The 24,101-nt window shown below is 50.9% G+C and overlaps 1 protein-coding gene across 1 annotated transcript in view; it reads right to left on the bottom strand.

The window, feature by feature from the left end:
- Positions 1–22,927, bottom strand: part of SNX17 (sorting nexin 17) — a 122,492-nt gene extending 99,565 nt beyond the window's left edge. The window contains exons 1-4 of the mRNA XM_088466145.1: positions 22,758–22,927; positions 12,370–12,444; positions 11,365–11,479; positions 10,916–10,980 (exon numbers count right to left, since the gene is read on the bottom strand). Of these exons, the coding sequence (XP_088322271.1) occupies positions 10,916–10,980; positions 11,365–11,479; positions 12,370–12,444; positions 22,758–22,817 (315 nt within the window). The 5' untranslated portion in view covers positions 22,818–22,927. The remainder of the gene's footprint in view (positions 1–10,915; positions 10,981–11,364; positions 11,480–12,369; positions 12,445–22,757) is intronic.
- Between the last annotated feature and the right edge of the window lie 1,174 nt (positions 22,928–24,101).

Genomic DNA, 24,101 nt, shown 5'->3' with positions numbered 1-24,101 from the left:
GATTTTCTCCATTTCAAATTTATGCTCTCATCCTATAGTGCTGCGCTCTCCCTCTCTAAACAGTCATACTTTAAGAACCTCATCTCCTCTCAGTCCTCTAATCCCCAGCGTCTCTTCACTACTTTCAACTCCCTCCTTCGCCCACCCCCTCCTCGTCTCCCCTCCTTGCTCACTGCCCTTGACTTTGCTACCTACTTTACATCTAAAATTGATTCCATACGTCAGGACATCATATCCAACCAGTCCCCCAGCTCTCCACCTCCTCCTTTCCCAAATCACCCCTCCCCATCAACTTTACCAACTCTAACATCCTTCTCCCCTGTATCTGGAGAGGAAATCATGGCCCTCATCCGGTCCTCCCCCCCTTCCACCTCCCCCCTTGATCACATCCCTTCCCGCCTCCTCCGCTTCCTCTCTCTCTCTGCCTGCTCCCATCTTGCCCACCTCATTAACCTCTCCCTCTCATCAGGCACTGTTCCTTCTGCATTCAAACATGCCCTTGTCTACCCCATTCTTAAAAAACCTAACCTTGATCCTAACCTTCTTTCTAACTACCGACCCATCTCTCTCCTCCCCTTTGCCTCCAAACTCCTTGAGCGGATTGTCTACAACCGCCTTACCACTTTTCTTTCCTCCCACTCCCTCCTTGACCCTTTTCAGTCTGGCTTCCGTTCTCTCCACTCCACTGAAACTGCCCTCACAAAAGTCAGCAATGACCTCATTGCTGCCAAATCCCAAGGCCACTACTCTCTTCTCATTCTCCTTGATCTCTCTGCTGCTTTTGACACTGTGGACCACCCTCTCCTGCTGAATATCCTTCACTCCCTTGGTCTACGTGAAACTGCCCTCTCCTGGCTGTCATCCTACCTCTCTGACCGATCTTTCTCAGTTTCCTCTCACGACTCCTCTTCCCCCCCCACAGCCTCTTACAGTAGGTGTTCCCCAAGGTTCTGTTCTTGGTCCTCTCCCATTCTCCCTCTATACTTCCTCTCTAGGTGAACTCATCAGCTCTTTTGACCTCCATTATCATCTCTATGCTGATGATACTCAAATCTACCTTTCCTCCCCTGATCTCTCCCCCTCCCTTCTGACTCGTATCTCCAACTGTCTCTCTGCTGTCTCTTCCTGGATGTCCCAGCGATTTCTTAAACTTAATATGTCTAAGACAGAGCTGATCATCTTCCCACCCTCCCACATCACCTCACTTCCCACTATTTCTTTATCAATTGATGGAATAAATCTAGTCCCAAGGTGCGCTGTCTTGGAGTTATCCTGGACTCATCACTCTCCTTCAAACCACATATCGAGAACCTTTCACAGTCCTGTCGTTTCCATCTCAAAAATATTTCTAAGATCAGACCCTATCTCACCCAGGATGCTACTAAAACCCTCATACACTCACTGGTCATCTCCAGATTGGACTATTGTAACCTCCTCCTATCTGGCCTCCCCAAATCCTATCTCTCTCCTCTCCAGTCTATCCTTAATGCTGCTGCACGGCTTATCTTCCTCTCCAAGCTCTCTACATCTGCCTCCCCTCTCCTACAAGCTCTCCACTGGCTCCCCTTCCCTTTTAGAACCAAATTTAAGGTTCTCACGCTCGCTCACAAAGCCCTTAACCAATCTTCTCCCATATACATCTCTGATCTCATCTCCCTTCACGCTCCTCTCCGCTCAACTAATGCACGCCACCTTTCATGCCAGCTGATTACTTCCTCCCACTCCCGCCTCCAAGATTTTGCCCGCACTGCTCCCCACCTCTGGAACTCTCTCCCACTCCGCATCAGACTCTCCACCTGTTTGCAATCCTTCAAACGGGCTCTCAAGACCCACTACTTCATCAAAGCCTTCCAGCTATCATTCTAACTCCTTGCTACATGCTCCTTCGTCCCCATCTGTGTCAACCCAGTTTGTCTTCCCCCACCTTTTTAGAATGTAAGCTCTCACGAGCAGGGCCATCTACCCTCTTGTGCTTCTCCTTACTATAGAGTCATTTACTTCTTACTCACCACTAGGGCACCTAACACTTGGTTGCTTATGCTCTGTTGCTTATCTGGGTGATATGGTCGCTAATGTAGCAATATATATTTTCCATGTCCTGTATTGTTCTGTAAGTCACTTGTATACAATTTGTTTTTGTACTTTGTAAGGCGCTGCGGAACACTTGTGGCGCCATATAAATAAATAATGATAATAATAATAACAATAACAATAATACCAGATCCAACACCAGAGACTACTGGAGGCCTCGATGTAACACCAGACACATCATATACTAGATCCAACACCAGTAATCAATGGAGGCCTCTATGTAACACCAGACACATCATATACCATATCCAACACCAGAGATTACTGGAGGCCTCTATGTAACACCAGACACATCATATATCAGATCCAACACCAGGAATCACTGGAGGCCTCTATGTAACACCAGACACATCATATACCATATCCAACACCAAACACATCATATACCATATCCAACACCAGAGATTACTGGAGGCCTCTATGTAACACCAGACACATCATATACCAGATCCAACACCAGTTATTACTGGAGGCCTCCAATTCAGCATGTCAACAAATTGTACACAGAGAAGTCAAAATCATACATTAATCCCTTATTCATGATACAACAGAAGGAGAGGGGAAAATCCCTATAAAGCATTATAAATAAATTCCAATATTTACTAATCATCAGTGAACCATTCTTCCGAGTGGAACATAAATGGTGTGAATTCCACGTAATACACATAGTTACTTTCCACATCACCTTTTAGGTTTGTTTTTTATTCATGTAATTTTTTCACATATATTTCAACCCCTTTTCCAACACTTATTAACTACTCGCACACATCTATACTTTACACTGCACTGTCACCCTTCTTCCTGTGATGCCCTGGGGGGGTCCTGGCCTGGACGTTTTATGGGGTGCCCTGCACCCCGGACATGAACCCCTTAGTGTTAGGGACTCCTAGTGACAGAGAAGCCGTGACGTGGCCTAGCAGCTTCCCATGGATTTGCAAATGCATGCAACTAATATCTCTGAATTTCTATTACCAATTCAGTGTGCTGAGGAACAATAGGGGGTTAACCCCCCCCCCTTTTTCTGCTTGGTATGACCCCTCCCTTTCATGCACCTGAAAAGTACGGCCAGATTGATTGAGCAGCTGCCATTTTTTGTTTATCTCCCAAATAGGAGGCTGCATCTCTAATGTGAGATATGTAGGACAGCTGTTCCCTTGAAGCCTCAGGGGGAAATGTCTCTTCTAGGGCCTCTGCCCAACTCTCAATGGCTTTTGTCACCCAGGGAGTAGCCCTAGCAGGACGAGTAATAGCTCCTGTTAGAGTAAATAGATTTATAACAAGCTTCCATCCTTCTATCCGTAGTCTCCTGTAAGGAGGTTGCAGTATGGATAGGCAAGGGAGCGTTCTTATCCAGACGTGGGAATCCACTGCTGGGGGAACTTCCCATTTAGTGCAATCAGTAGCGGGAAGAGGGTACAAGGAACTGAAACGTTTAGGCAGCTGAAATCTATTACTGGGCATATTCCATGAGTCACTAATATGATCAGATAGCTGGTCACAGTGAGGAAACTCTGGTAAGACTACCTTCTGTCACATAAATACGGGCTCTTTTGCCTTAGGAGCAGGTTCTGTCTCTTCTATTTGTAGAATAGATTTTACAGCTCTCACCAGTGCAGGTATATTCAGTTTAGAGGGGGGTTCCTAGTCTCCCGAGGGGGAGTCAGAGTGAAAGAGGTCTGCGTCTAATCTCTCCCCAGATGATAACTCAGAATCTGAGGACTGGGAAGATAACACAGCACGCATAGTAGGGTTACTAGGTAAGGGGGGCTCCTCGTCTCCTGAGGGGTAGTCAGAGTGAGAGAGGTCTGCGTCTAATCTCTCCCCAGATGATACATCAGACTGATAGCTGGGAGGACTGGGAAGATAACACAGCACGCATAGTAGGGTTACTAGGTAAGGGGGGCTCCTCGTCTCCTGAGGGGTAGTCAGAGTGAGAGAGGTCTGCGTCTAATCTCTCCCCAGATGATACATCAGACTGATAGCTGGGAGGACTGGGAAGATAACACAGCACGCTTAGTAGGGTTACTAGATAAGGGGGGGGCTCCTCGTCTCCCGAGGGGTAGTCAGAGTGAGAGAGGTCTGTGTCTTCTGCCTCCCCAGGTGATACATCAGACTCTGATAGCTGGGAGGACTGGGAAGATAACACATTACGCTTAGTAGGGTTACTAAGTAAGGGTCTCTCATTTTGCAGCATTTGATGAAAGGCTATAGAGGTATCCGCCAGACTCTGCACTGAGGTAGAAAGTACATCTACCCATGGAGGAGGCAAAGGATGTGCAGGGAGTACCTGCTGTGGCTATCCCATAGGGGGAGCTACCACAGGGACCGCTAGGTGGTATGCAATGTTTGCCAGCACCTGTGAAAGAGTAGCCCAGGGTGGGTCCTGAGGAGAGGACACCGGGGCAGTATAACAAGATGCACAAAGACCATCCTGAATGAGATCCTCTGGGGCTGAGCCTGCTGAGCAGGACTTACAGGACACCAGAGTGGGAGCATCAGGCTGCTTGTTATTCTTACCTCTGTCAGACATAGCTGTAAGAATAATGTAACACACAATCTGGCACAGTGCAGTGAGCAACCCAGATGTATGTGTAATATGGCACAGTGTAGTGTGCAACAGCGATATATAGTATGTGATGGGCCTCACAAATATAGGGAGATATGAGGTACAATGACTCCCCTATACATTAGTATGTCAGGGTTATAGTAATATAAAGGGAAAGGTATAAGCTGACAGTAATAGGAAGACAAACAGCAGCGCTAGCACAAGTCACATACACCGCAGAGTATATAATATAACCGCAGTGGCTGGTAGGATATAGCGCTGTATAACCTGGCCTGTGAGAGAGGTATACAGGGAGACTGGACCCTGCGTTCCCAGAGACCTGAAAGCAGAAAATGGCTGCTGTGAGACTGAGGGAGGAGCGGGAATACCGCAATGGAATGGCGCCCTGAGCTGGGGGAGGGGCCGCAGGAAGAGCGCCTTCTCCCCTATGCTGACATTAACCACCGGGTCCCCTGGCTATAATTGTGCCCTGCGCCAGTGCTTGTAATGCCCTGGTGGTCTAGTGAAGTCCTGGGAGAACTGGTGTCCACATCAGCTCAGGAGACAGACCGGAGGTAAGACCGCGCACACATACGCCTTACCTGTCCCCTTGAATCCCGGCTGCAGTCAGGGGTCCGGGGAGCATTGCTAGCTGGTGTCACGGCGCCGCGGAGGGATGATGGAGCATCAGTACAGACGTACAAAGGTCTGTCTCACGCTGCTGCTCAGTAGTAAAGGAAATAAAAGTAAATTATAAAAATAAGCTTGTGCTGCTTAATAGCATCCCCACTGTTATAACGGTGATCCAGCTCCTGCCGGACACCAATGAAACGGAGTTGCTCTCGGGCTGTGGGCGGGGCATAGGGGGGGAAGGACCAAAGCATCCTGGGAATGAAAAAGCTTAACTGTTGGTGTCTGGTCATCGAAGTCCCACCCATTCTCTCCCTGTGGAGCCCTATGGCCCCTGTGACAGGACGCCTTTCGCCTAGGCCGTCCCTGGTCACAGGTTAGCGCTTTTGGACTCCCATTCACCGTCAGTGACTGCCTGTCACTGACTCCGCCCACTGCGCCGTGGGCGTTTAACGATGCTGCCACCACCAAACTCTACCATCGGCGTTTGGAACCGCTGACTAGGTACACTCAGGCTCCTGCCTCGGAACCTGGAACCGCTTCTGCTGCGTATGCGTTTGACTAACTGCAGACACACCTCCTGTTAGGTGTCGGCTGTTCCCACCTGATCCCCCGCAATGGACCAGGTCTGCACGGTAGCTGGCAGAGGGCGTGAACTTGGAGACACGGAGCTCTTACCCAGAACAGCAGGAGAACAGAATAGCGGTTTTTGTGCAATTCTGTTGGTCGCAAGATTGAGGCAATTGGTAAAGGCAAGGTGTTTATTGCTCAAAGTCTTAAAGAAGACTCAACCTTCCGTCTGAAGGGGAATATCAGCATACAAGATGTTACAGGAATCTTATCAGCAGGTCTTCTCCACACAGAAGTTACAGGGTTGTACACATACAGGGCTCACAGTCCCTCTTTTTATGTCATTCTTACACACATCATCACAGGGGGGCAAATCCACCCTGTGTTCCAACCAATCACCTTAAGTGCATGACCTGTGCATGTGCTAGCCACATGCACATTTAACATTGTCCCCTATGGACAGTGGGGAGTGGTCACTCCCCTGAGCCTGAGACTACCTGGTGGTTTGGTCACCACCCAGGAGTCAGCTCGTCTAGGGCCGGGGGAGGTTTTCCTAAAAAAAAAACCATACTTCCAGGAATCTGCTAAGGGACCAGCCCAGCCACCTAAACTTTATACACAACTGATTTATCATACATTATACTGTCTCCTATAATGTTGGTATAACATGTCACAGGAAATTGTAAATGACATTCATCCTGATTCCTTATCAATCAGTTTGGCATTTCCAACCTTAACACTATTCAGTGACATCCAAAAGGTTCTTAAAAACAGATTGTCTTTTCAAAGGAAGTTCTGTACATGTAGTGTTTGGCTATATGACACCTTCACACAGAGACCTTCCAGTCACCCTATTCATCACACCTCCTGCTAAGGGAATCACAATCAGCATCTAGTATCTGCAGACACAGAGGCTGGTCATGTCTTATACAGACATATATTCAAGAAGTGCATTTTCTCTACAAAATATACATGTAAACCATATAGTGCATAGCCTATTAAATATACGTTGCTTCATGCACTAATGCATTGCAGATCAGCTGCAGTGCATTACAGCAATACATATATACTTTAATACAGTTTATTATAAACCATGTACATCTGTGCTTTTAAACTGTCCACTTTAACTGTTTCAGCGCTGGTCGCAGTGGGAGCTGGCTCTCCCTGTCCCTCAGCGGCCATGACACACTCTACCTACACTCCCCAGTGCAGCGAGTCCAGGCCGCTGCATACAAAACATTAAAAACACACTTAAACACTCAGCACATAGCGCAGAGTATACATTTACAATGGGCGCCTGGCGCCTTTGTCCTTTTAAAAATGGCGGCACAGCATGGGGGTTAACCCCTTCACTGCTGTGGCAGCCATTAACCCCGTGTGGCCTGCCTCCGGCCACAGCCCCTAAAGAAGGAACATAGTTACGCCCCTGGGACAACCCCAGTAAATTGTTGCTGCACCTTAGGTTGAAGCACTATTTAATCTAACTCCAGATCACCAGGGCAACAATATAAGTCAAAGTCACCTACCTATCACCAGGGTTACAATACAACTCCAAATCACCTACCTATCAACAGGGTTACACTACAACTCACCTATCAGCAGGGCTACACTACAACTCACCAACCTAATCACCAGGGCTACAATATAACTCCAAATCACCTACCTATCACCAGGGCTACACTACAACTCACCAACCTATCACCAGGGCTACAATACAACTCACCTACCTAATCACCAGGGCTACAATACAACTCACCAAACTATCACCAGGGCTACAATACAACTCCCCAAACTATCACCAGGGCTACAATACAACTCCCCAAACTATCACCAGGGCTACAATACAACTCCCCAAACTATCACCAGGGCTACAATACAACTCCAACTCACCAACCTAATCACCAGGGCTACAATATAACTCCAAATCACCTACCTATCACCAGGGCTACACTACAGCTCACCAACCTATCACCAGAGCTACAATACAACTCCAACTCACCAACCTATCACCAGGGCTACACTACAACTCACCAACCTATCACCAGGGCTACACTACAACTCACCTACCTAATCACCAGGGCTACAATACAACTCACCAAACTAATACCAGGGCTACAATACAACTCACCAACCTATCACCAGGGCTACACTACAACTCACCAACCTATCACCAGGGCTACACTACAACTCACCTACCTAATCACCAGGGCTACAATACAACTCACCAAACTAATACCAGGGCTACAATACAACTCACCAAACTATCACCAGGGCTACACTACAACTCACCAACCTATCACCAGGGCTACACTACAACTCTTAATAATAATAATAAAGTAAAAAGGTATTATATACATATATTGATATGTACAGAGGGGGGATACGGTCAGGAGCGGGGACAGCAGAAGCGCTTTAACTGTTGTTTCCTTGGGGATCTTACCCACTCCTCTCTCATCCCTTGTTCGCTATTTCATTTAGACAAGGGAAAGTAGAAGGGGTGATATATAGCTTATCTCCAGGCTTTTCTGTAATTTCCTTTACATCTGCCAGTCACAGATCTTACTCTGTGATATTGACCTTATCAGTGGATATTTTTTAATTATCAAGCTATCATTTTCAGTGATACATATACCTCTGTGATTCATCAGAGTTATTTTTGCAGATCTGTGTATTATAAGATTACTAGCAGGTTGGAGATATCATTTGCATAACTTTATTAACTAATATATCTGTTTTCACATTTGCTCCAATTACTAGTGTGATATTAGGAAGGAGGAGCATTGTGACTCAGTCAACATACAGCTGTTCTGAATTGTGCAGTGATTGGTCTCTAAAAATATGAATGAGATCATTCTAAAATAATTTGCACTTCAAGTGGTGTATCCACTCCAGTTCCTAGATGTATTAACATTTATGTATTTTTATTTTGAGATTATTCTAAGGAACTGGGAGAAGAATATTTACGCCATATGCTTAAACTGCATTTATTATTCATGTGTATAATTGTTATCTATGTTTGTTTGTGATCCCCGGGTACATATCAATACCTTTTTACTTTATTATTATTAAAGGTTAAATATTAAATACTTTATTACATATAATTTTTCATTTCTAATGAATTTTTTTACATTGCTTAAGAGTGCACCAGATAGACTATATTTGTTCTTTTTTGCGTCTCTGCATTAATAGTTGATAGTGTTCTCACAAATTATTCTGGTGCACCACCAACCAAAGATGAGTCTTACCTTACTAGAATCTTTGAGCCAAGACCAGAATGTTGGTTTTCAAACTAAACTATATTATATTTCTCAGCATTTATTCTGGATGACTAGTGCAGACGCTACCCAAATCTGTCTTTACTACAATACAACTCACCAACCTATCACCAGGGGCTACTATATCATTCCAAGCCACCTACCTATCACCAGGGGCTACTATATCATTCCAAGCCACCTACCCATCACCAGGGGCTACTATATCAATCATTCCAAGCCACCTACCCATCACCAGGGGCTACTATATCAATCATTCCAAGCCACCTACCCATCACCAGGGGCTACTATATCATTCCAAGCCACCTATCACCAGGGGCTACTATATCATTCCAAGCCACCTATCACCAGGGGCTACTATATCATTCCAAGCCACCTATCACCAGGGGCTACTATATCATTCCAAGCCACCCACCTATCACCAGGGGCTACTATATCATTCCAAGCCACCCACCTATCACCAGGGGCTACTATATCATTCCAAGCCACCTACCTATCACCAGGGGCTACTATATCATTCCAAGCCACCTACCTATCACCAGGGGCTACTATATCATTCCAAGCCACCTACCTATCACCAGGGGCTACTATATCATTCCAAGCCACCATTCACCAGGGGCTACTATATCACTTCAAGCCACCTACCTATCACCAGGGGCTACTATATCATTCCAAGCCACCTATCACCAGGGACTACTATATCATTCCAAGCCACCTACCTATCACCAGGGGCTACTAGATCATTCCAAGCCACCATTCACCAGGGGCTACTATATCATTCCAAGCCACCTACCTGTCACCAGGGGCTACTATATCATTCCAACCAACCTACCTATCACCAGGGGTTACTAGATCATTCCAAGCCACCTATCACCAGGGGCTACTATATCATTCCAACCAACCTACCTATCACCAGGGGTTACTAGATCATTCCAAGCCACCTATCACCAGGGGCTACTATAGCAATCATTCCAAGCCACCTATCACCAGGGGCTACTATATCATTCCAAGCCACCTACCTATCACCAGGGGCTACTATATCATTCCAAGCCACCTACCTATCACCAGGGGCTACTATATCATTCCAAGCCACCTACCTATCACCAGGGGCTACTATATCAATCATTCCAAGCCACCTACCCATCACCAGGGGCTACTATATCATTCCAAGCCACCTACCTATCACCAGGGGCTACTATACCATTCCAAGCCACCTATCACTAGGGGCTACTATATCATTCCAAGCCACCTACCTATCACCAGGGGCTACTAGATCAATCATCCCAAGCCACCTACCCATCACCAGGGAATACTATATGATTCCAAGCCACCTACCTATCACCAGGGGCTACTAGATCAATCATTCAAAGCCACCTACCTATCACCAGGGGCTACTATATCATTCCAAGCCACCTACCCATCACCAGTGGCTACTGTATCAATCATTCCAAGCCACCTACCCATCACCAGGGGCTACTATATCAATCATTCCAAGCCACCTATCACCAGGGGCTACTATAGGATTCTAAGCCACCTACCCATTACCAGGGGCTACTACATCAATCATTGCAAGCCACCTATCACCAAGGGCTACTAGATCAATCATTCCAAGCCACCTACCCATCACCAGGGGCTACTATATCAATCATTCCAAGCCACCTACCTATCACCAGGGACTACTATATCAATCATTCCAAGCCACCTAGATTTTACAACTTATAATTAATATTAGTTGCACATAATATGAACAACATGACTTCTCTCACACACAGGACCAGCTCTGAGGTGAGACACTTCCATCACTGACCTGCTGGGATCGCCGCAGAAAGTTGTTAAAAATCTCACTGGTTCCCAACACTGGGTCTTGTCGCACTGTGGAAACAACAAGCATTACGCCAATAGGTCACCCTGCAGTGGGAGGGGCAGTCTCCATGTGTCACAGCTCCTCTCTGTCTGTGTCACCCTGCAGTGGGAGGGGCAGTCTCCATGTGTCACAGCTCCTCTCTGTCTGTGTCACCCTGCAGTGGGAGGGGCAGTCTCCATGTGTCACAGCTCCTCTCTGTCTGTGTCACCCTGCAGTGGGAGGGGCAGTCTCCATGTGTCACAGCTCCTCTCTGTCTGTGTAACCCTTCAGTGGGAGGGGCAGTCTCCATGTGTCACAGCTCCTCTCTGTCTGTGTCACCCTGCAGTGGGAGGGGCAGTCTCCATGTCACCCTGTAGTGGGAAGGGCAGACTCCACTATAAAAGGCTACTTACCTGCCTGCATGTATTTCTCGAGCTGTTCTCGCCTCTGTTCCACCTCAGCCGGTGTCAGTGTGAAGAGCTTCTTGGGTGGGAACATGGGAACCACATTCCCATACTCTCTTCTCAGCTGTAAGAAGAGAAAGAAGAGATCAATTAGTGCGCCAAGTATTGGGACCGTCAGACCAAGGGCAGGGGCGCAGAGCGCCAGACCAAGGGCAGGGGCGCAGAGCGCCAGACCAAGGGCAGGGGCGCAGAGCGCCAGACCAAGGGCAGGGGCGCAGAGCGCCAGACCAAGGGCAGGGGCGCAGAGCGCCAGACCAAGGGCAGGGGCGCAGAGCGCCAGACCAAGGGCAGGGGCGCAGAGCGCCAGACCAAGGGCAGGGGCGCAGAGCGCCAGACCAAGGGCAGGGGCGCAGAGCGCCAGACCAAGGGCAGGGGCGCAGAGCGCCAGACCAAGGGCAGGGGCGCAGAGCGCCAGACCAAGGGCAGGGGCGCAGAGCGCCAGACCAAGGGCAGGGGCGCAGAGCGCCAGACCAAGGGCAGGGGCGCAGAGCGCCAGACCAAGGGCAGGGGCGCAGAGCGCCAGACCAAGGGCAGGGGCGCAGAGCTGGGAGCAGGCAGAGTGAGGCCAGGAGGAGAAGGGAGCAGGCAGAGCAAGGGTGGAGTGGGTGGCAGTGTGAGGGCGGGCGAGGTGGTGGCAGACAGGTAGGGTGGGGCATAGGCAGTGCGAGGGCGGGCGGGGTGGTGGCAGACAGGTAGGGAGGGGCACAGGCAGTTCAAGGGCGGGCGGGCGGTGGCAGACAGGTAGGGAGGGGCACAGGCAGTGCGAGGGCAGCCGGGTGGTGGCAGACAGGTAGGGAGGGGCACAGGCAGTGTGAGGGCGGGCGGGGTGGTGGCAGACAGGTAGGGAGGGGCACAGGCAGTGCGAGGGCGGGGATGGATTATGCGGATACGGAAATCCTAAATGATTACATATAATTAAGATGTTAAACATCCAGCCAGAAATCCCTCTGATACCTGCTCATGTAGGCCAAACAGCTGGCTGTAGCGCACCCTACAGTGCAGGACACCATTGACGTGAATGCTGTAGGCCTGAAATGACATTAGGGCACATAAATAATAACCTATAGTATAGCGACATAACACAGACATTACTGTACATACACTCACTAATATACCGCCCGACGGGATCTCAGGATTATAGGTCACTGCCCCACAATACTGCTTATATCTTACCCAGCAACAGATCCCAACCAGAGCGCTCCGTATTCCTGTACTCACTGATATACAGGGGTCACATTACTCAGCGCAGTCTCCATATACAGACTCAGGAGCACACAGATATACAGGTGTCACATATCACATTACTCAGCGCAGTCTCCCATATACAGACTCAGGAGCACACAGATATACAGGTGTCACATATCACATTACTCAGCGCAGTCTCCCATATACAGACTCAGGAGCACACAGATATACAGGTGTCACATATCACATTACTCAGCGCAGTCTCCTATATACAGACTCAGGAGCACACAGATATACAGGTGTCACATATCACATTACTCAGCGCAGTCTCCTATATAAAGACTCAGGAGCACACAGATATACAGGTGTCACATATCACATTACTCAGCGCAGTCTCCCATATACAGACTCAGGAGCACACAGATATACAGGTGTCACCTATCACATTACTCAGCGCAGTCTCCCATATACAGACTCAGGAGCACACAGATATACAGGTGTCACATATCACATTACTCAGCGCAGTCTCCCATATACAGACTCAGGAGCACACAGATATACAGGTGTCACATATCACATTACTCAGCGCAGTCTCCCATATACAGACTCAGGAGCACACAGATATACAGGTGTCACATATCACATTACTCAGCGCAGTCTCCCATATACAGACTCAGGAGCACACAGATATACAGGTGTCACATATCACATTACTCAGCACAGTCTCCCATATACAGACTCAGGAGCACACAGATATACAGGTATCATATCACAGTAATCGGTGCAGTGCGGTCACTCCTGCCAGGCAAGTCGTGCAGCGCAGCGTATACCGTAGTTCATAGTGTGCTTATGGAGAGGGTGGCTACTACCAGCAGCGCAGTAACAATATATAAAGGTGACAAAAATATACAGCAATTGGCAATATGTTTCCTTTTAGTAACCAATTAACCATATTAGCACGTTCGGGCTATGGTGGATCTCTGTAGAGGGATTGGAATATGTGAACCCAGGTTGAGAATGTAACTTGAGGCGATGGGCCTGGATGCATGTCCTCCTCATTCACAAGTACCGTATATTGGCGAGACCTGACCGAAGGCGCAGAGTCTAACTTACTGGGAGGTTCTCACCAGTGACCCCTCCAAGCAGGACACAGCCCTTTGGTCAGGTATCCGGCACAAGTGGGAAATGGAATATCACAGGGAGAGCACAGGAGAACGATACTGGGTTTAGCACTTGGGTGATGTACTGGGTATACACCCTGTTGATCCAGACGGAAGGCTGGCACAGGAGAATGGCACTAGGAGATAGTACTCGGAGGACGTACTGAGTACATACACTGTGGCTCCAGACGCAGACCTCCTCATGCAATCTGCTTATCCACCCCAACTATGCCATACCGAAAGACGCAGCAAGATGACCCCTCTAATGGACCTTGGTTGTGGCCCCCAAATCTTAAAGCTTGGTGCAATTTTGATCAACTCATTGTCTTTTCCTCTTAAGTTTAAACTAACCTCTAGATGTTATATTTCTGTGACCCTTGTATCCAGCCCATCTGTGTCACGCCTGTCTGTCTGCCCCCTCCCCTTAGAATGTAAGCTCTCACGAGCAGGGCCCTCCTCCCTTATGTGCCTCTCCATCACTTAATTATACTTTATTTTATAACAGTACCCCACCCTTGGTTACAGACACCATGCTGCTTATCTAAGTGTTATGCAGCAATGCATAAATCATGTATCTGTCCTGTATTGTTTGTACTGTTAATAACTGTTTTCTTGTGTGCTCATGTGTTTATGTACATTGTAAGGCGCTGCGGAACCCTGGTGGCGCCATATAAATAAAGGATAATAATAATAAAACGGGTTTTAAAAAAAAAAAAAAACATTAACCAAAATGGACAAAACACGTGGTTATTTTTTAAATGTAAATGTAAGTAATGGAGGGTGCACGGTCAGATTGTAAAAACCATTACATCGTTCATGTCATTGATATGCATCGACGAACGATGCGTCTGCCCGCATGTCAGATAGCGATCTCTGAAATAGAGTGTTTTCATTCATTTATATACTGTAATCGTTAGTCGTCAATGAGATCGTTGATCTAACCAGTCTGACCGCGTGTATGCACCATAAGCAAAGTAAAATCAGATGAGATTTAAACACTGTCAGGTTCTTGCTGCAGCAATAATCCATCTCTCCCATAGGAAAACCTGCCCGCAGGATTCAGCTTAACAATATTTCCACTGAAATTATATTATAGTGTGTACAATATATATATATTACAGTGTGTATAATATATATATTATAGTGTGTATAATATATATATATATATAAATATATTATAGTGTGTATAATATATATATTTGTCGCTGTCTCAATTTAAACGCTCACAGTGTTTAGGAAGAATATTGCAGCCCCACGAGGCATACCATTATACCTACCTCATTAATGACAACTCCCTGTCTGTGTCTTTATAAGAAGTTGTTTTCGCCCACAGAAATGCTGATAACTAATGATTGTTTTGCTCAGCACTCTACAGTCACTTCGGTCATTTCTTCCTCTGTCTGATCAACAACTGAACCCCTTGAACATGTCTACATGCTTTTATGCATTGAGTTGCTGATTAGATATTTGCAGGTCTACCTATTAATGTGCAATAAGTGTAATAAGACGCTGTAGAGCGATCAGCTATTACACGGAAACCACCTGCCTAATATTGTGCACTTCTCTTACTGACAAACCAGCTCTGACCCATGGAGGGCTGGACGGTGCGAGACCTATGAAGGAGACCTGTGGCGCCTGGCACCGAGACGTTGGCAGCAGATCCTGTGCCCTATAAGGTGTGAGGTGTGAGGTGCGGCCTCCGTGGCTCGGACTTGTTTTCCAGCACATCCCACAGATGCTCGGTCAGATGGAGATCTGGGGAATTTAGAGGCCAGGTCACCATGATCTCTGTCCTGTCCCTCTGACCATTCCTGAGCAGTGCGGCCGCAGAGCGCAGTATCCTGCCATCGGGGAACTGCGCTGCCATCAGGGAACGGCGCTGCCATGCAGGGGCGTGCAGTAATGTATAGGTAGGTGGTGTCACAGTAACAATCACATGAATGGCAGGACACAAGGTTCCCCAGCAGGACATTGCCCAGAGCATCACACTGCCCGCGCCAGCGGCCTTCTTCCCATAGTGCATCCTGGTGCCATCTCTTGCCCGCACCAGCGGCCTTCTTCCCATAGTGCATCCTGGTGCCATCTCTTGCCCGCGCCAGCTGCCTTCTTCCCATAGTGCATCCTGGTGCCATCTCTTGCCCGCGCCGGCGGCCTTCTTCCCATAGTGCATCCTGGTGCCAACTCTTGCCCGCGCCAGCGGCCTTCTTCCCATAGTGCATCCTGGTGCCATCTCTTGCCCGCGCCGGCTGCCTTCTTCCCATAGTGCATCCTGGTGCCATCTCTTGCCCGCGCCAGCTGCCTTCTTCCCATAGTGCATCCTGGTGCCATCTCTTGCCCGCGCCAGCTGCCTTCTTCCCATAGTGCATCCAGGTGCCATCTCTTGCCCGCGCCAGCTGCCTTCTTCCCATAGTGCATCCTGGTGCCATCTCTTGCCCACGCCGGCTGCCTTCTTTCCATAGTGCATCCTGGTGCCATCTCTTGCCCAGGTAAATGAGGCACCCGGCCGTCCACATGATGTAACAGAGAACGTGATCCATCAGACCATGCCGCCTTCTTCCATTGCTCCATGGTCCAGTTCTGATGCTCACATTGCCCACTATAGGCGCTTTCGACGACGGATAGTGGTCAGCCGGACGCTCTGACTGGTCTGCGGCTGCACGGCCCCATACACAGCAAGCTGCGATGCTCTGCGTACTCTGACACCTGTATCATAGCCAGCAGTAGCTTTCCCGAGGGATCGGAGCAGACAGCCTGGCCTCTGCTCCTTAGCACTGATCCCTGGGCACCCATGGCCCTGTCAGCGGATCTCCTTCCCTGGACCACCTTTGGTAGGTACTAACCACTGCATCCTGGGAACACCCCACAAGATCTGCCGTTTAGGAGATGCTGTGACCCAGCCGCCCCAATCTGCCCCATGTCACAGTCACTCAGACCCCAGCTCTGATCCATTATTCCTGCTTCCAACACATCAACTCCTAGAACTAAGTGTTCACATGTTTCCTATTACACCCCAGCCCTAGCCAGGTGCCATTGTACATCTCACTCACCTCACCCGTCCGTGGCTCTGATCAGTGTACATCATACAAATAACTATAAAGCATTACAGAGGACATTAATCAGCAATATCCAGCATGTGCATAAACAGGAAAGGGAAATCCTGACTACTAATCAGTGACACAAACAGGACATATACTCCTTACCCATAATCCCTTTATACAGGGCCCCCACACACCCCAATACCTTACTGTCTCCTCTTATACAGGGCCCCCACACAGCCCAATACCTTACAGTCTCCTCTTATACAGGGCCCCCACCCACCCCAATACCTTACCGTCTCCTCTTATACAGGGCCCCCACCCACCCCAATACCTTACCGTCTCCTCTTATACAGGGCCCCCACCCACCCCAATACCTTACCGTCACCTCTTATACAGGGCCCCCACCCACCCCAATACCTTACCGTCTCCTCTTATACAGGGCCCCCACCCACCCCAATACCTTACCGTCTCCTCTTATACAGGGCCCCCCACCCACCCCAATACCTTACCGTCTCCTCTTATACAGGGCCCCCACCCACCCCAATACCTTACCGTCTCCTCTTATACAGGGCCCCCACCCACCCCAATACCTTACCGTCTCCTCTTATACAGGGCCCCCACCCACCCCAATACCTTACCGTCTCCTCTTATACAGGGCCCCCACCCACCCCAATACCTTACCGTCTCCTCTTATACAGGGCCCCCACCCACCCCAATACCTTACCGTCTCCTCTTATACAGGGCCCCCATACACCCCAATACCTTACAGTCTCCTCTTATACAGGGCCCCCATACACCCCAATACCTTACAGTCTCCTCTTATACAGGGCCCCCATACACCCCAATACCTTACAGTCTCCTCTTATACAGGGCCCCCACCCACCCCAATACCTTACTGTCTCCTCTTATACAGGGCCCCCATACACCCCAATACCTTACTGTCTCCTCTTATACAGGACCCCCCACCCACCCCAATACCTTACCGTCTCCTCTTATACAGGGCCCCCACACAGCCCAATACTTTACTGTCTCCTCTTATACAGGGCCCCCCCCACACCTTCCTGTTTCCTCTGATTCAAGTGACCGCCAACACTCCATTGACTCCCCAATACCCCTGTTTCCCAATTTTATAGTAAAACAATACTCCTCCCTCTCCCGCTTACATCAGGCACCTAGCACCACACTTAGGAGCTGATTCAGACCCGCTCGCTAGGATGAGATTGCTCGGAGCTGGCTGAGATTTGCATTCTGCGTATACATCACAATGCGCGAACCACTGCAACAGATCTGGAAGCGCTCGACCAGACCGCCCAGCCCAGACCGCCCAGCAGTGTGAGTGACAGGAGAGGCCTGTGGCCGGAGGCAGGTCACACGGGGTTAATGGCTGCCACAGCAGTGAAGGGGTTAACCCCCGTGCTGTGCCGTCATTTTTAAAAGGACAGTGTAAAAGCACACTGCACATGGTTTATAATAAACTGTATTAAAGTATATATGTATTGCTGTAATGCACTGCAGCTGATCTGCAATGCATTAGTGCATGAAGCAACGTATATTTAATAGGCTATGCACTATATGGTTTACATGTATATTTTGTAGAGAAAATGCACTTCTTGAATATATGTCTGTATAAGACATGACCAGCCTCTGTGTCTGCAGATACTAGATGCTGATTGTGATTCCCTTAGCAGGAGGTGTGATGAACAGGGTGACTGGAAGGTCTCTGTGTGAAGGTGTGAATGGTGTCATATAGCCAAACACTACATGTACAGAACTTACTTTGAAAAGACAATCTGTTTTTAAGAACCTTTTGGATGTCACTGAATAGTGTTAAGGTTGGAAATGCCAAACTGATAAGGATGAATGTCATTTACTATTTCCTGTGACATGTTATACCAACATTATAGGAGACAGTATAATGTATGATAAATCAGTTTGTGTGGTGGATTAGGAAGGAGGATATTGAGAGACTCCTTTGAAATGTAATATGTTGTTAACTTATGTTTTCTGAGAGAGCCTGATTGGCTAGAAGGAACACAGGGTGGATTTGCCCCCCTGTGATGTTGTGTGTAAGAATGACATAAAAAGAGGGACTGTGAGCCCTGTATGTGTACAACCCTGTAACTTCTGTGTGGAGGAGACTTGCTGATAAGATTCCTGTATGTGGTACATCTTTGAAAATCCTTTGTGGAGAATTGCTGTTTGATTTCTGTGTGATATTCCCCTTCAGACGGAAGGGAGGGTCTTCTTTAAGACTTTGAATTCAGGCAAGATGTTTATTGCTCAATTGACTCAATCCTGCGTCTAACAGAATTGCGCAAAACGCTATTCCGTTCTCCTGCTGTTCTTGGTAAGAGCTCCGTGTCTCCAAGTTCAAGCCCTCTGCCAGCCACCGTGCAGACCTGGTCCATTGCGAGGGATCAGGTGGGAACAGCCGACACCAAACAGGAGGTGTGTCTGCAGTTAATCAAACGCATACGCAGCAGAAGCGGTTCCAGGTTCCGAGGCAGGAGCCTGAGAGTACCTAATCAGCGATTCCAAACGCCGATGGTAGAGTTTGGTGGTGGCAGCATCGTTAAACCCCCACGGCGCAGTTGGCGGAGTCAGTGACAGGCAGTCACTGACGGTGAGTGGGAGTCCAAAAGCGCTAACCCGTGACCGGGGACGGTCTAGGCGAAAGGCGTCCGGTCACAAGGCCGTTTGTGGGTGGTAACAGGGGCAGGTCAGTAGTAATGGGGGAGTGGGGGTGGGAACGCAGGCGTTCCCGAGTGTTACAACGCAGCTTCATAGGTGTGCATAATTAACAGGCAGCGTCAATGTACACGTCACCTGGTTGAATTTCACACTGAAGGGATCGCAGTGTTTGCGGCAGGGTATAGTCAACCTCAAGCGATGCAAGCACATCCGATGATGCTCGATGTTTTCATGCTCTTCCATGAGATGACGTGCGCAAGTGGGGCGTCTTATGAATGGCTGGTGGTCGTCTGCATACACAAAGTGATAGCACGCCAAGACATAGTGGGCGTGCTAATGCCTTGCTGGGCGTGCGCTGGATTTATATATACGCCGAGAGCGAGCGGCTCTGAATCAGGCCCTTACTCCCGTCCCTCACACAGAGAACCAAACAACTTCTCTGCCCCACCTTACAATGAGCACCCTAATACCCTTCTTATAAAAGGAAACCCCAATATCCCACTCCCCCCTCACACTGAGCTCCACAATACACCGGGCAACTCATATTCCATTGCCCTTCTTACACAGGTCCCTGCTCCCCCCTCTCCCCCCCCCCCATTACACAGGTCCCTGCTCCCCCTCTCTCCCCCCCCCATTACACAGGTCCCTGCTCCCCCTCTCTCCCCCCCCCCATTACACAGGTCCCTGCTCCCCCTCTCCCCCCCCACCCCCATTACACAGGTCCCTGCTCCCCCTCTCCCCCCCCACCCCCATTACACAGGTCCCTGCTCCCCCTCCCCCCCATTGCACAGGTCCCTGCTCCCCCTCTCCCCTCCCCCCCATTGCACAGGTCCCTGCTCCCCCTCTCCCCTCCCCCCCCATTGCACAGGTCCCCCTCTCCCCCATTGCACAGGTCCCTGCTCCCCCTCTCCCCTCCCCCCCATTGCACAGGTCCCCTCTCCCCCATTGCACAGGTCCCTGCTCCCCCTCTCCCCTCCCCCCCATTGCACAGATCCCTGCTCCCCCTCTCCCCCCCCCATTACACAGGTCCCTGCTCCCCCTCTCTCCCCCCCCCCATTGCACAGGTCCCTTCTCCCCCCCCCCATTGCACAGGTCCCTGCTCCCCCTCTCCCCTCCCCCTCTCTCCCCCCCCCATTGCACAGGTCCCTGCTCCCCCTCTCTCCCCCCCCCATTGCACAGGTCCCTGCTTCCCCTCTCCCCTCCCCCCCATTGCACAGGTCCCCTCTCCCCCATTGCACAGGTCCCTGCTCCCCCTCTCCCCCATTGCACAGGTCCCTGGTCCCTGCTCCCTCTCCCCTCCCCCCCATTGCACAGGTCCCCTCTCCCCATTGCACAGGTCCCTGCTCCCCCTCTCCCCCCCCCATTGCACAGGTCCCCTGCTCCCCCTCTCCCCCCCCCCCATTGCACAGGTCCCTGCTCCCCCTCTCCCCCCCCCCCCATTGCACAGGTCCCTGCTCCCCCTCTCCCCCCCCCCCCATTGCACAGGTCCCTGCTCCCCCCTCTCCCCCCCCCCCCCATTGCACAGGTCCCTGCTCCCCCTCTCCCCCCCCCCCCCATTGCACAGGTCCCTGCTCCCCCTCTCCCCCCCCCCCCCATTGCACAGGTCCCTGCTCCCCCTCTCCCCCCCCCCATTGCACAGGTCCCTGCTCCCCCCATTACACGGGTCCCTGCTCCCCCTCTCCCCCCCCCCCATTGCACAGGTCCCTGCTCCCCCTCTCCCCCCCCCCCATTGCACAGGTCCCTGCTCCCCCTCTCCCCCCCCCCCCATTGCACAGGTCCCTGCTCCCCCTCTCCCCCCCCCCCATTGCACAGGTCCCTGCTCCCCCTCTCCCCCCCCCCCCATTGCACAGGTCCCTGCTCCCCCTCTCCCCCTCCCCATTACACAGGTCCCTGCTCCCCCTCTCCCCCCCCCCCATTACACAGGTCCCTGCTCCCCCTCTCCCCCGCCCCCATTACACAGGTCCCTGCTCCCCCTCTCCCCCCGCCCCCATTACACAGGTCCCTGCTCCCCCTCTCCCCCGCCCCATTACACAGGTCCCTGCTCCCCCTCTCCCCCGCCCCCCATTACACAGGTCCCTGCTCCCCCTCTCCCCCGCCCCCATTACACAGGTCCCTGCTCCCCCTCTCCCCCTCCCCATTACACAGGTCCCTGCTCCCCCTCTCCCCCGCCCCCATTACACAGGTCCCTGCTCCCCCTCTCCCCCGCCCCCATTACACAGGTCCCTGCTCCCCCTCTCCCCCGCCCCCATTACACAGGTCCCTGCTCCCCCCATTACACGGGTCCCTGCTCCCCCTCTCCCCCCCCATTACACGGGTCCCTGCTCCCCCCATTACACGGGTCCCTGCTCCCCCTCTCCCCCCCCATTACACGGGTCCCTGCTCCCCCCCATTACACGGGTCCCTGCTCCCCCCCATTACACAGGTCCCTGCTCCCCCCCATTACACAGGTCCCTGCTCCCCCCCATTACACAGGTCCCTGCTCCCCCCCATTACACAGGTCCCTGCTCCCCCCCATTACACAGGTCCCTGCTCCCCCCCATTACACAGGTCCCTGCTCCCCCCCATTACACAGGTCCCTGCTCCCCCCCATTACACAGGTCCCTGCTCCCCCCCATTACACAGGTCCCTGCTCCCCCCCATTACACAGGTCCCTGCTCCCCCCCATTACACAGGTCCCTGCTCCCCCCCATTACACAGGTCCCTGCTCCCCCTCATTACACAGGTCCCTGCTCCCCCTCATTACACAGGTCCCTGCTCCCCCTCATTACACAGGTCCCTGCTCCCCCTCATTACACAGGTCCCTGCTCCCCCTCATTACACAGGTCCCTGCTCCCCCTCATTACACAGGTCCCTGCTCCCCCTCATTACACAGGTCCCTGCTCCCCCTCTCCCCCCCCATTACACAGGTCCCTCTCCCCCCATTACACAGGTCCCTGCTCCCTCTCCCCTCATTACACAGGTCCCTGCTCCCCCTCTCCCCCCCCCCATTACACAGGTCCCTCTCCCCCCATTACACAGGTCCGTCTCTCTCCCTCTCCCCCCATTACACAGGTCCCTGCTCCCCCTCTCCCCCCATTACACAGGTCCGTCTCTCTCCCTCTCCCCCCATTACACAGGTCCCTCTCCCCCTCTCCCCCCCATTACACAGGTCCCCCTCCCCCCATTACACAGGTCCCTCTCCCCCTCATACTATCAGGCACACACAGCACCATACTGTGAGCACAGGTACACAATGGCCGGAGTGCAAGCTCTGCAGCCCAGTGCTCACCATATAGGGGCTCCCGCTGTCCGTGCTGCAGGTCTCCGTCTCCGGGATAGAGAAATGCATGGTGACAGCCCGACCCCGAGAGCTCAGATCCCGGAGACCGGGAGCCGGAACCTTCCTCCTCCTGCTGCTGCTGGCACTGCTCCCTGCCAATACCGTCCGGGCGGAACTCGTGAGGCGCTTAAATAGTTCCGAGGAACACGTGGGCCGGGGGGTAGTATTACGTGTAACACGCAACGGCCTGAAGGCTGTAATACATGTAACACACAGAGGCCGAGGGAGGGGGGCTGTAATACCTGCAACACACAGAGCCCATGGGGTCAATAATACATGTAACACACAGAGGCCGTGGGGCTGTAATACATGTAACACAGGGGCAGGGGGGCTGTAATACTTGTAACACACAGAGGCCATGGGGTCAGTAATACGTGTAACACACAGAGGCCATGGGGTCAGTAATATGTGTAACACACAGAGGCCGGGGGGCTGTAATACATGTAACACAGGGGCAGGGGGCTCTAATACATGTAACACACAGATGCCGGGGGGCTGTAATACATGTAACACACAGAGGCCATGGGGTCAGTATTACGTGTAACACACAGAGGCCGGGGGTCAGTATTACGTGTTACACACAGAGACCATGGGGGTCAGTATTACGTGCAACACACAGAGGCCATGGGGTCAGTAATACGTGTAACACACAGAGGCCATAGGGTCAGTATTACGTGTAACACACAGAGGCCGGGGGTCAGTATTACGTGTAACACACAGAGGCCATGGGGTCAGTATTACGTGTAACACACAGAGGCCATGGGGTCAGTAATACGTGTAACACACAGAGGCCATGGGGTCAGTAATATGTGTAACACACAGAGGCCGGGGGGCTGTAATACATGTAACACAGGGGCAGGGGGCTCTAATACATGTAACACACAGATGCCGGGGGGCTGTAATACATGTAACACACAGAGGCCATGGGGTCAGTATTACGTGTAACACACAGAGGCCGGGGGTCAGTATTACGTGTTACACACAGAGACCATGGGGGTCAGTATTACGTGCAACACACAGAGGCCATGGGGTCAGTAATACGTGTAACACACAGAGGCCATAGGGTCAGTATTACGTGTAACACACAGAGGCCGGGGGTCAGTATTACGTGTAACACACAGAGGCCATGGGGTCAGTATTACGTGTAACACACAGAGGCCATGGGGTCAGTAATACGTGTAACACACAGAGGCCATGGGGTCAGTAATATGTGTAACACACAGAGGCCGGGGGGCTGTAATACATGTAACACAGGGGCAGGGGGCTCTAATACATGTAACACACAGATGCCGG

The sequence above is a fragment of the Taudactylus pleione genome, unplaced genomic scaffold, assembly GCF_031769625.1.
Source record: "Taudactylus pleione unplaced genomic scaffold, aTauple2 ptg002560l, whole genome shotgun sequence".
Lineage (NCBI taxonomy): Eukaryota > Metazoa > Chordata > Amphibia > Anura > Myobatrachidae > Taudactylus > Taudactylus pleione.
This window is presented reverse-complemented; position numbering and strand designations above follow the sequence as displayed.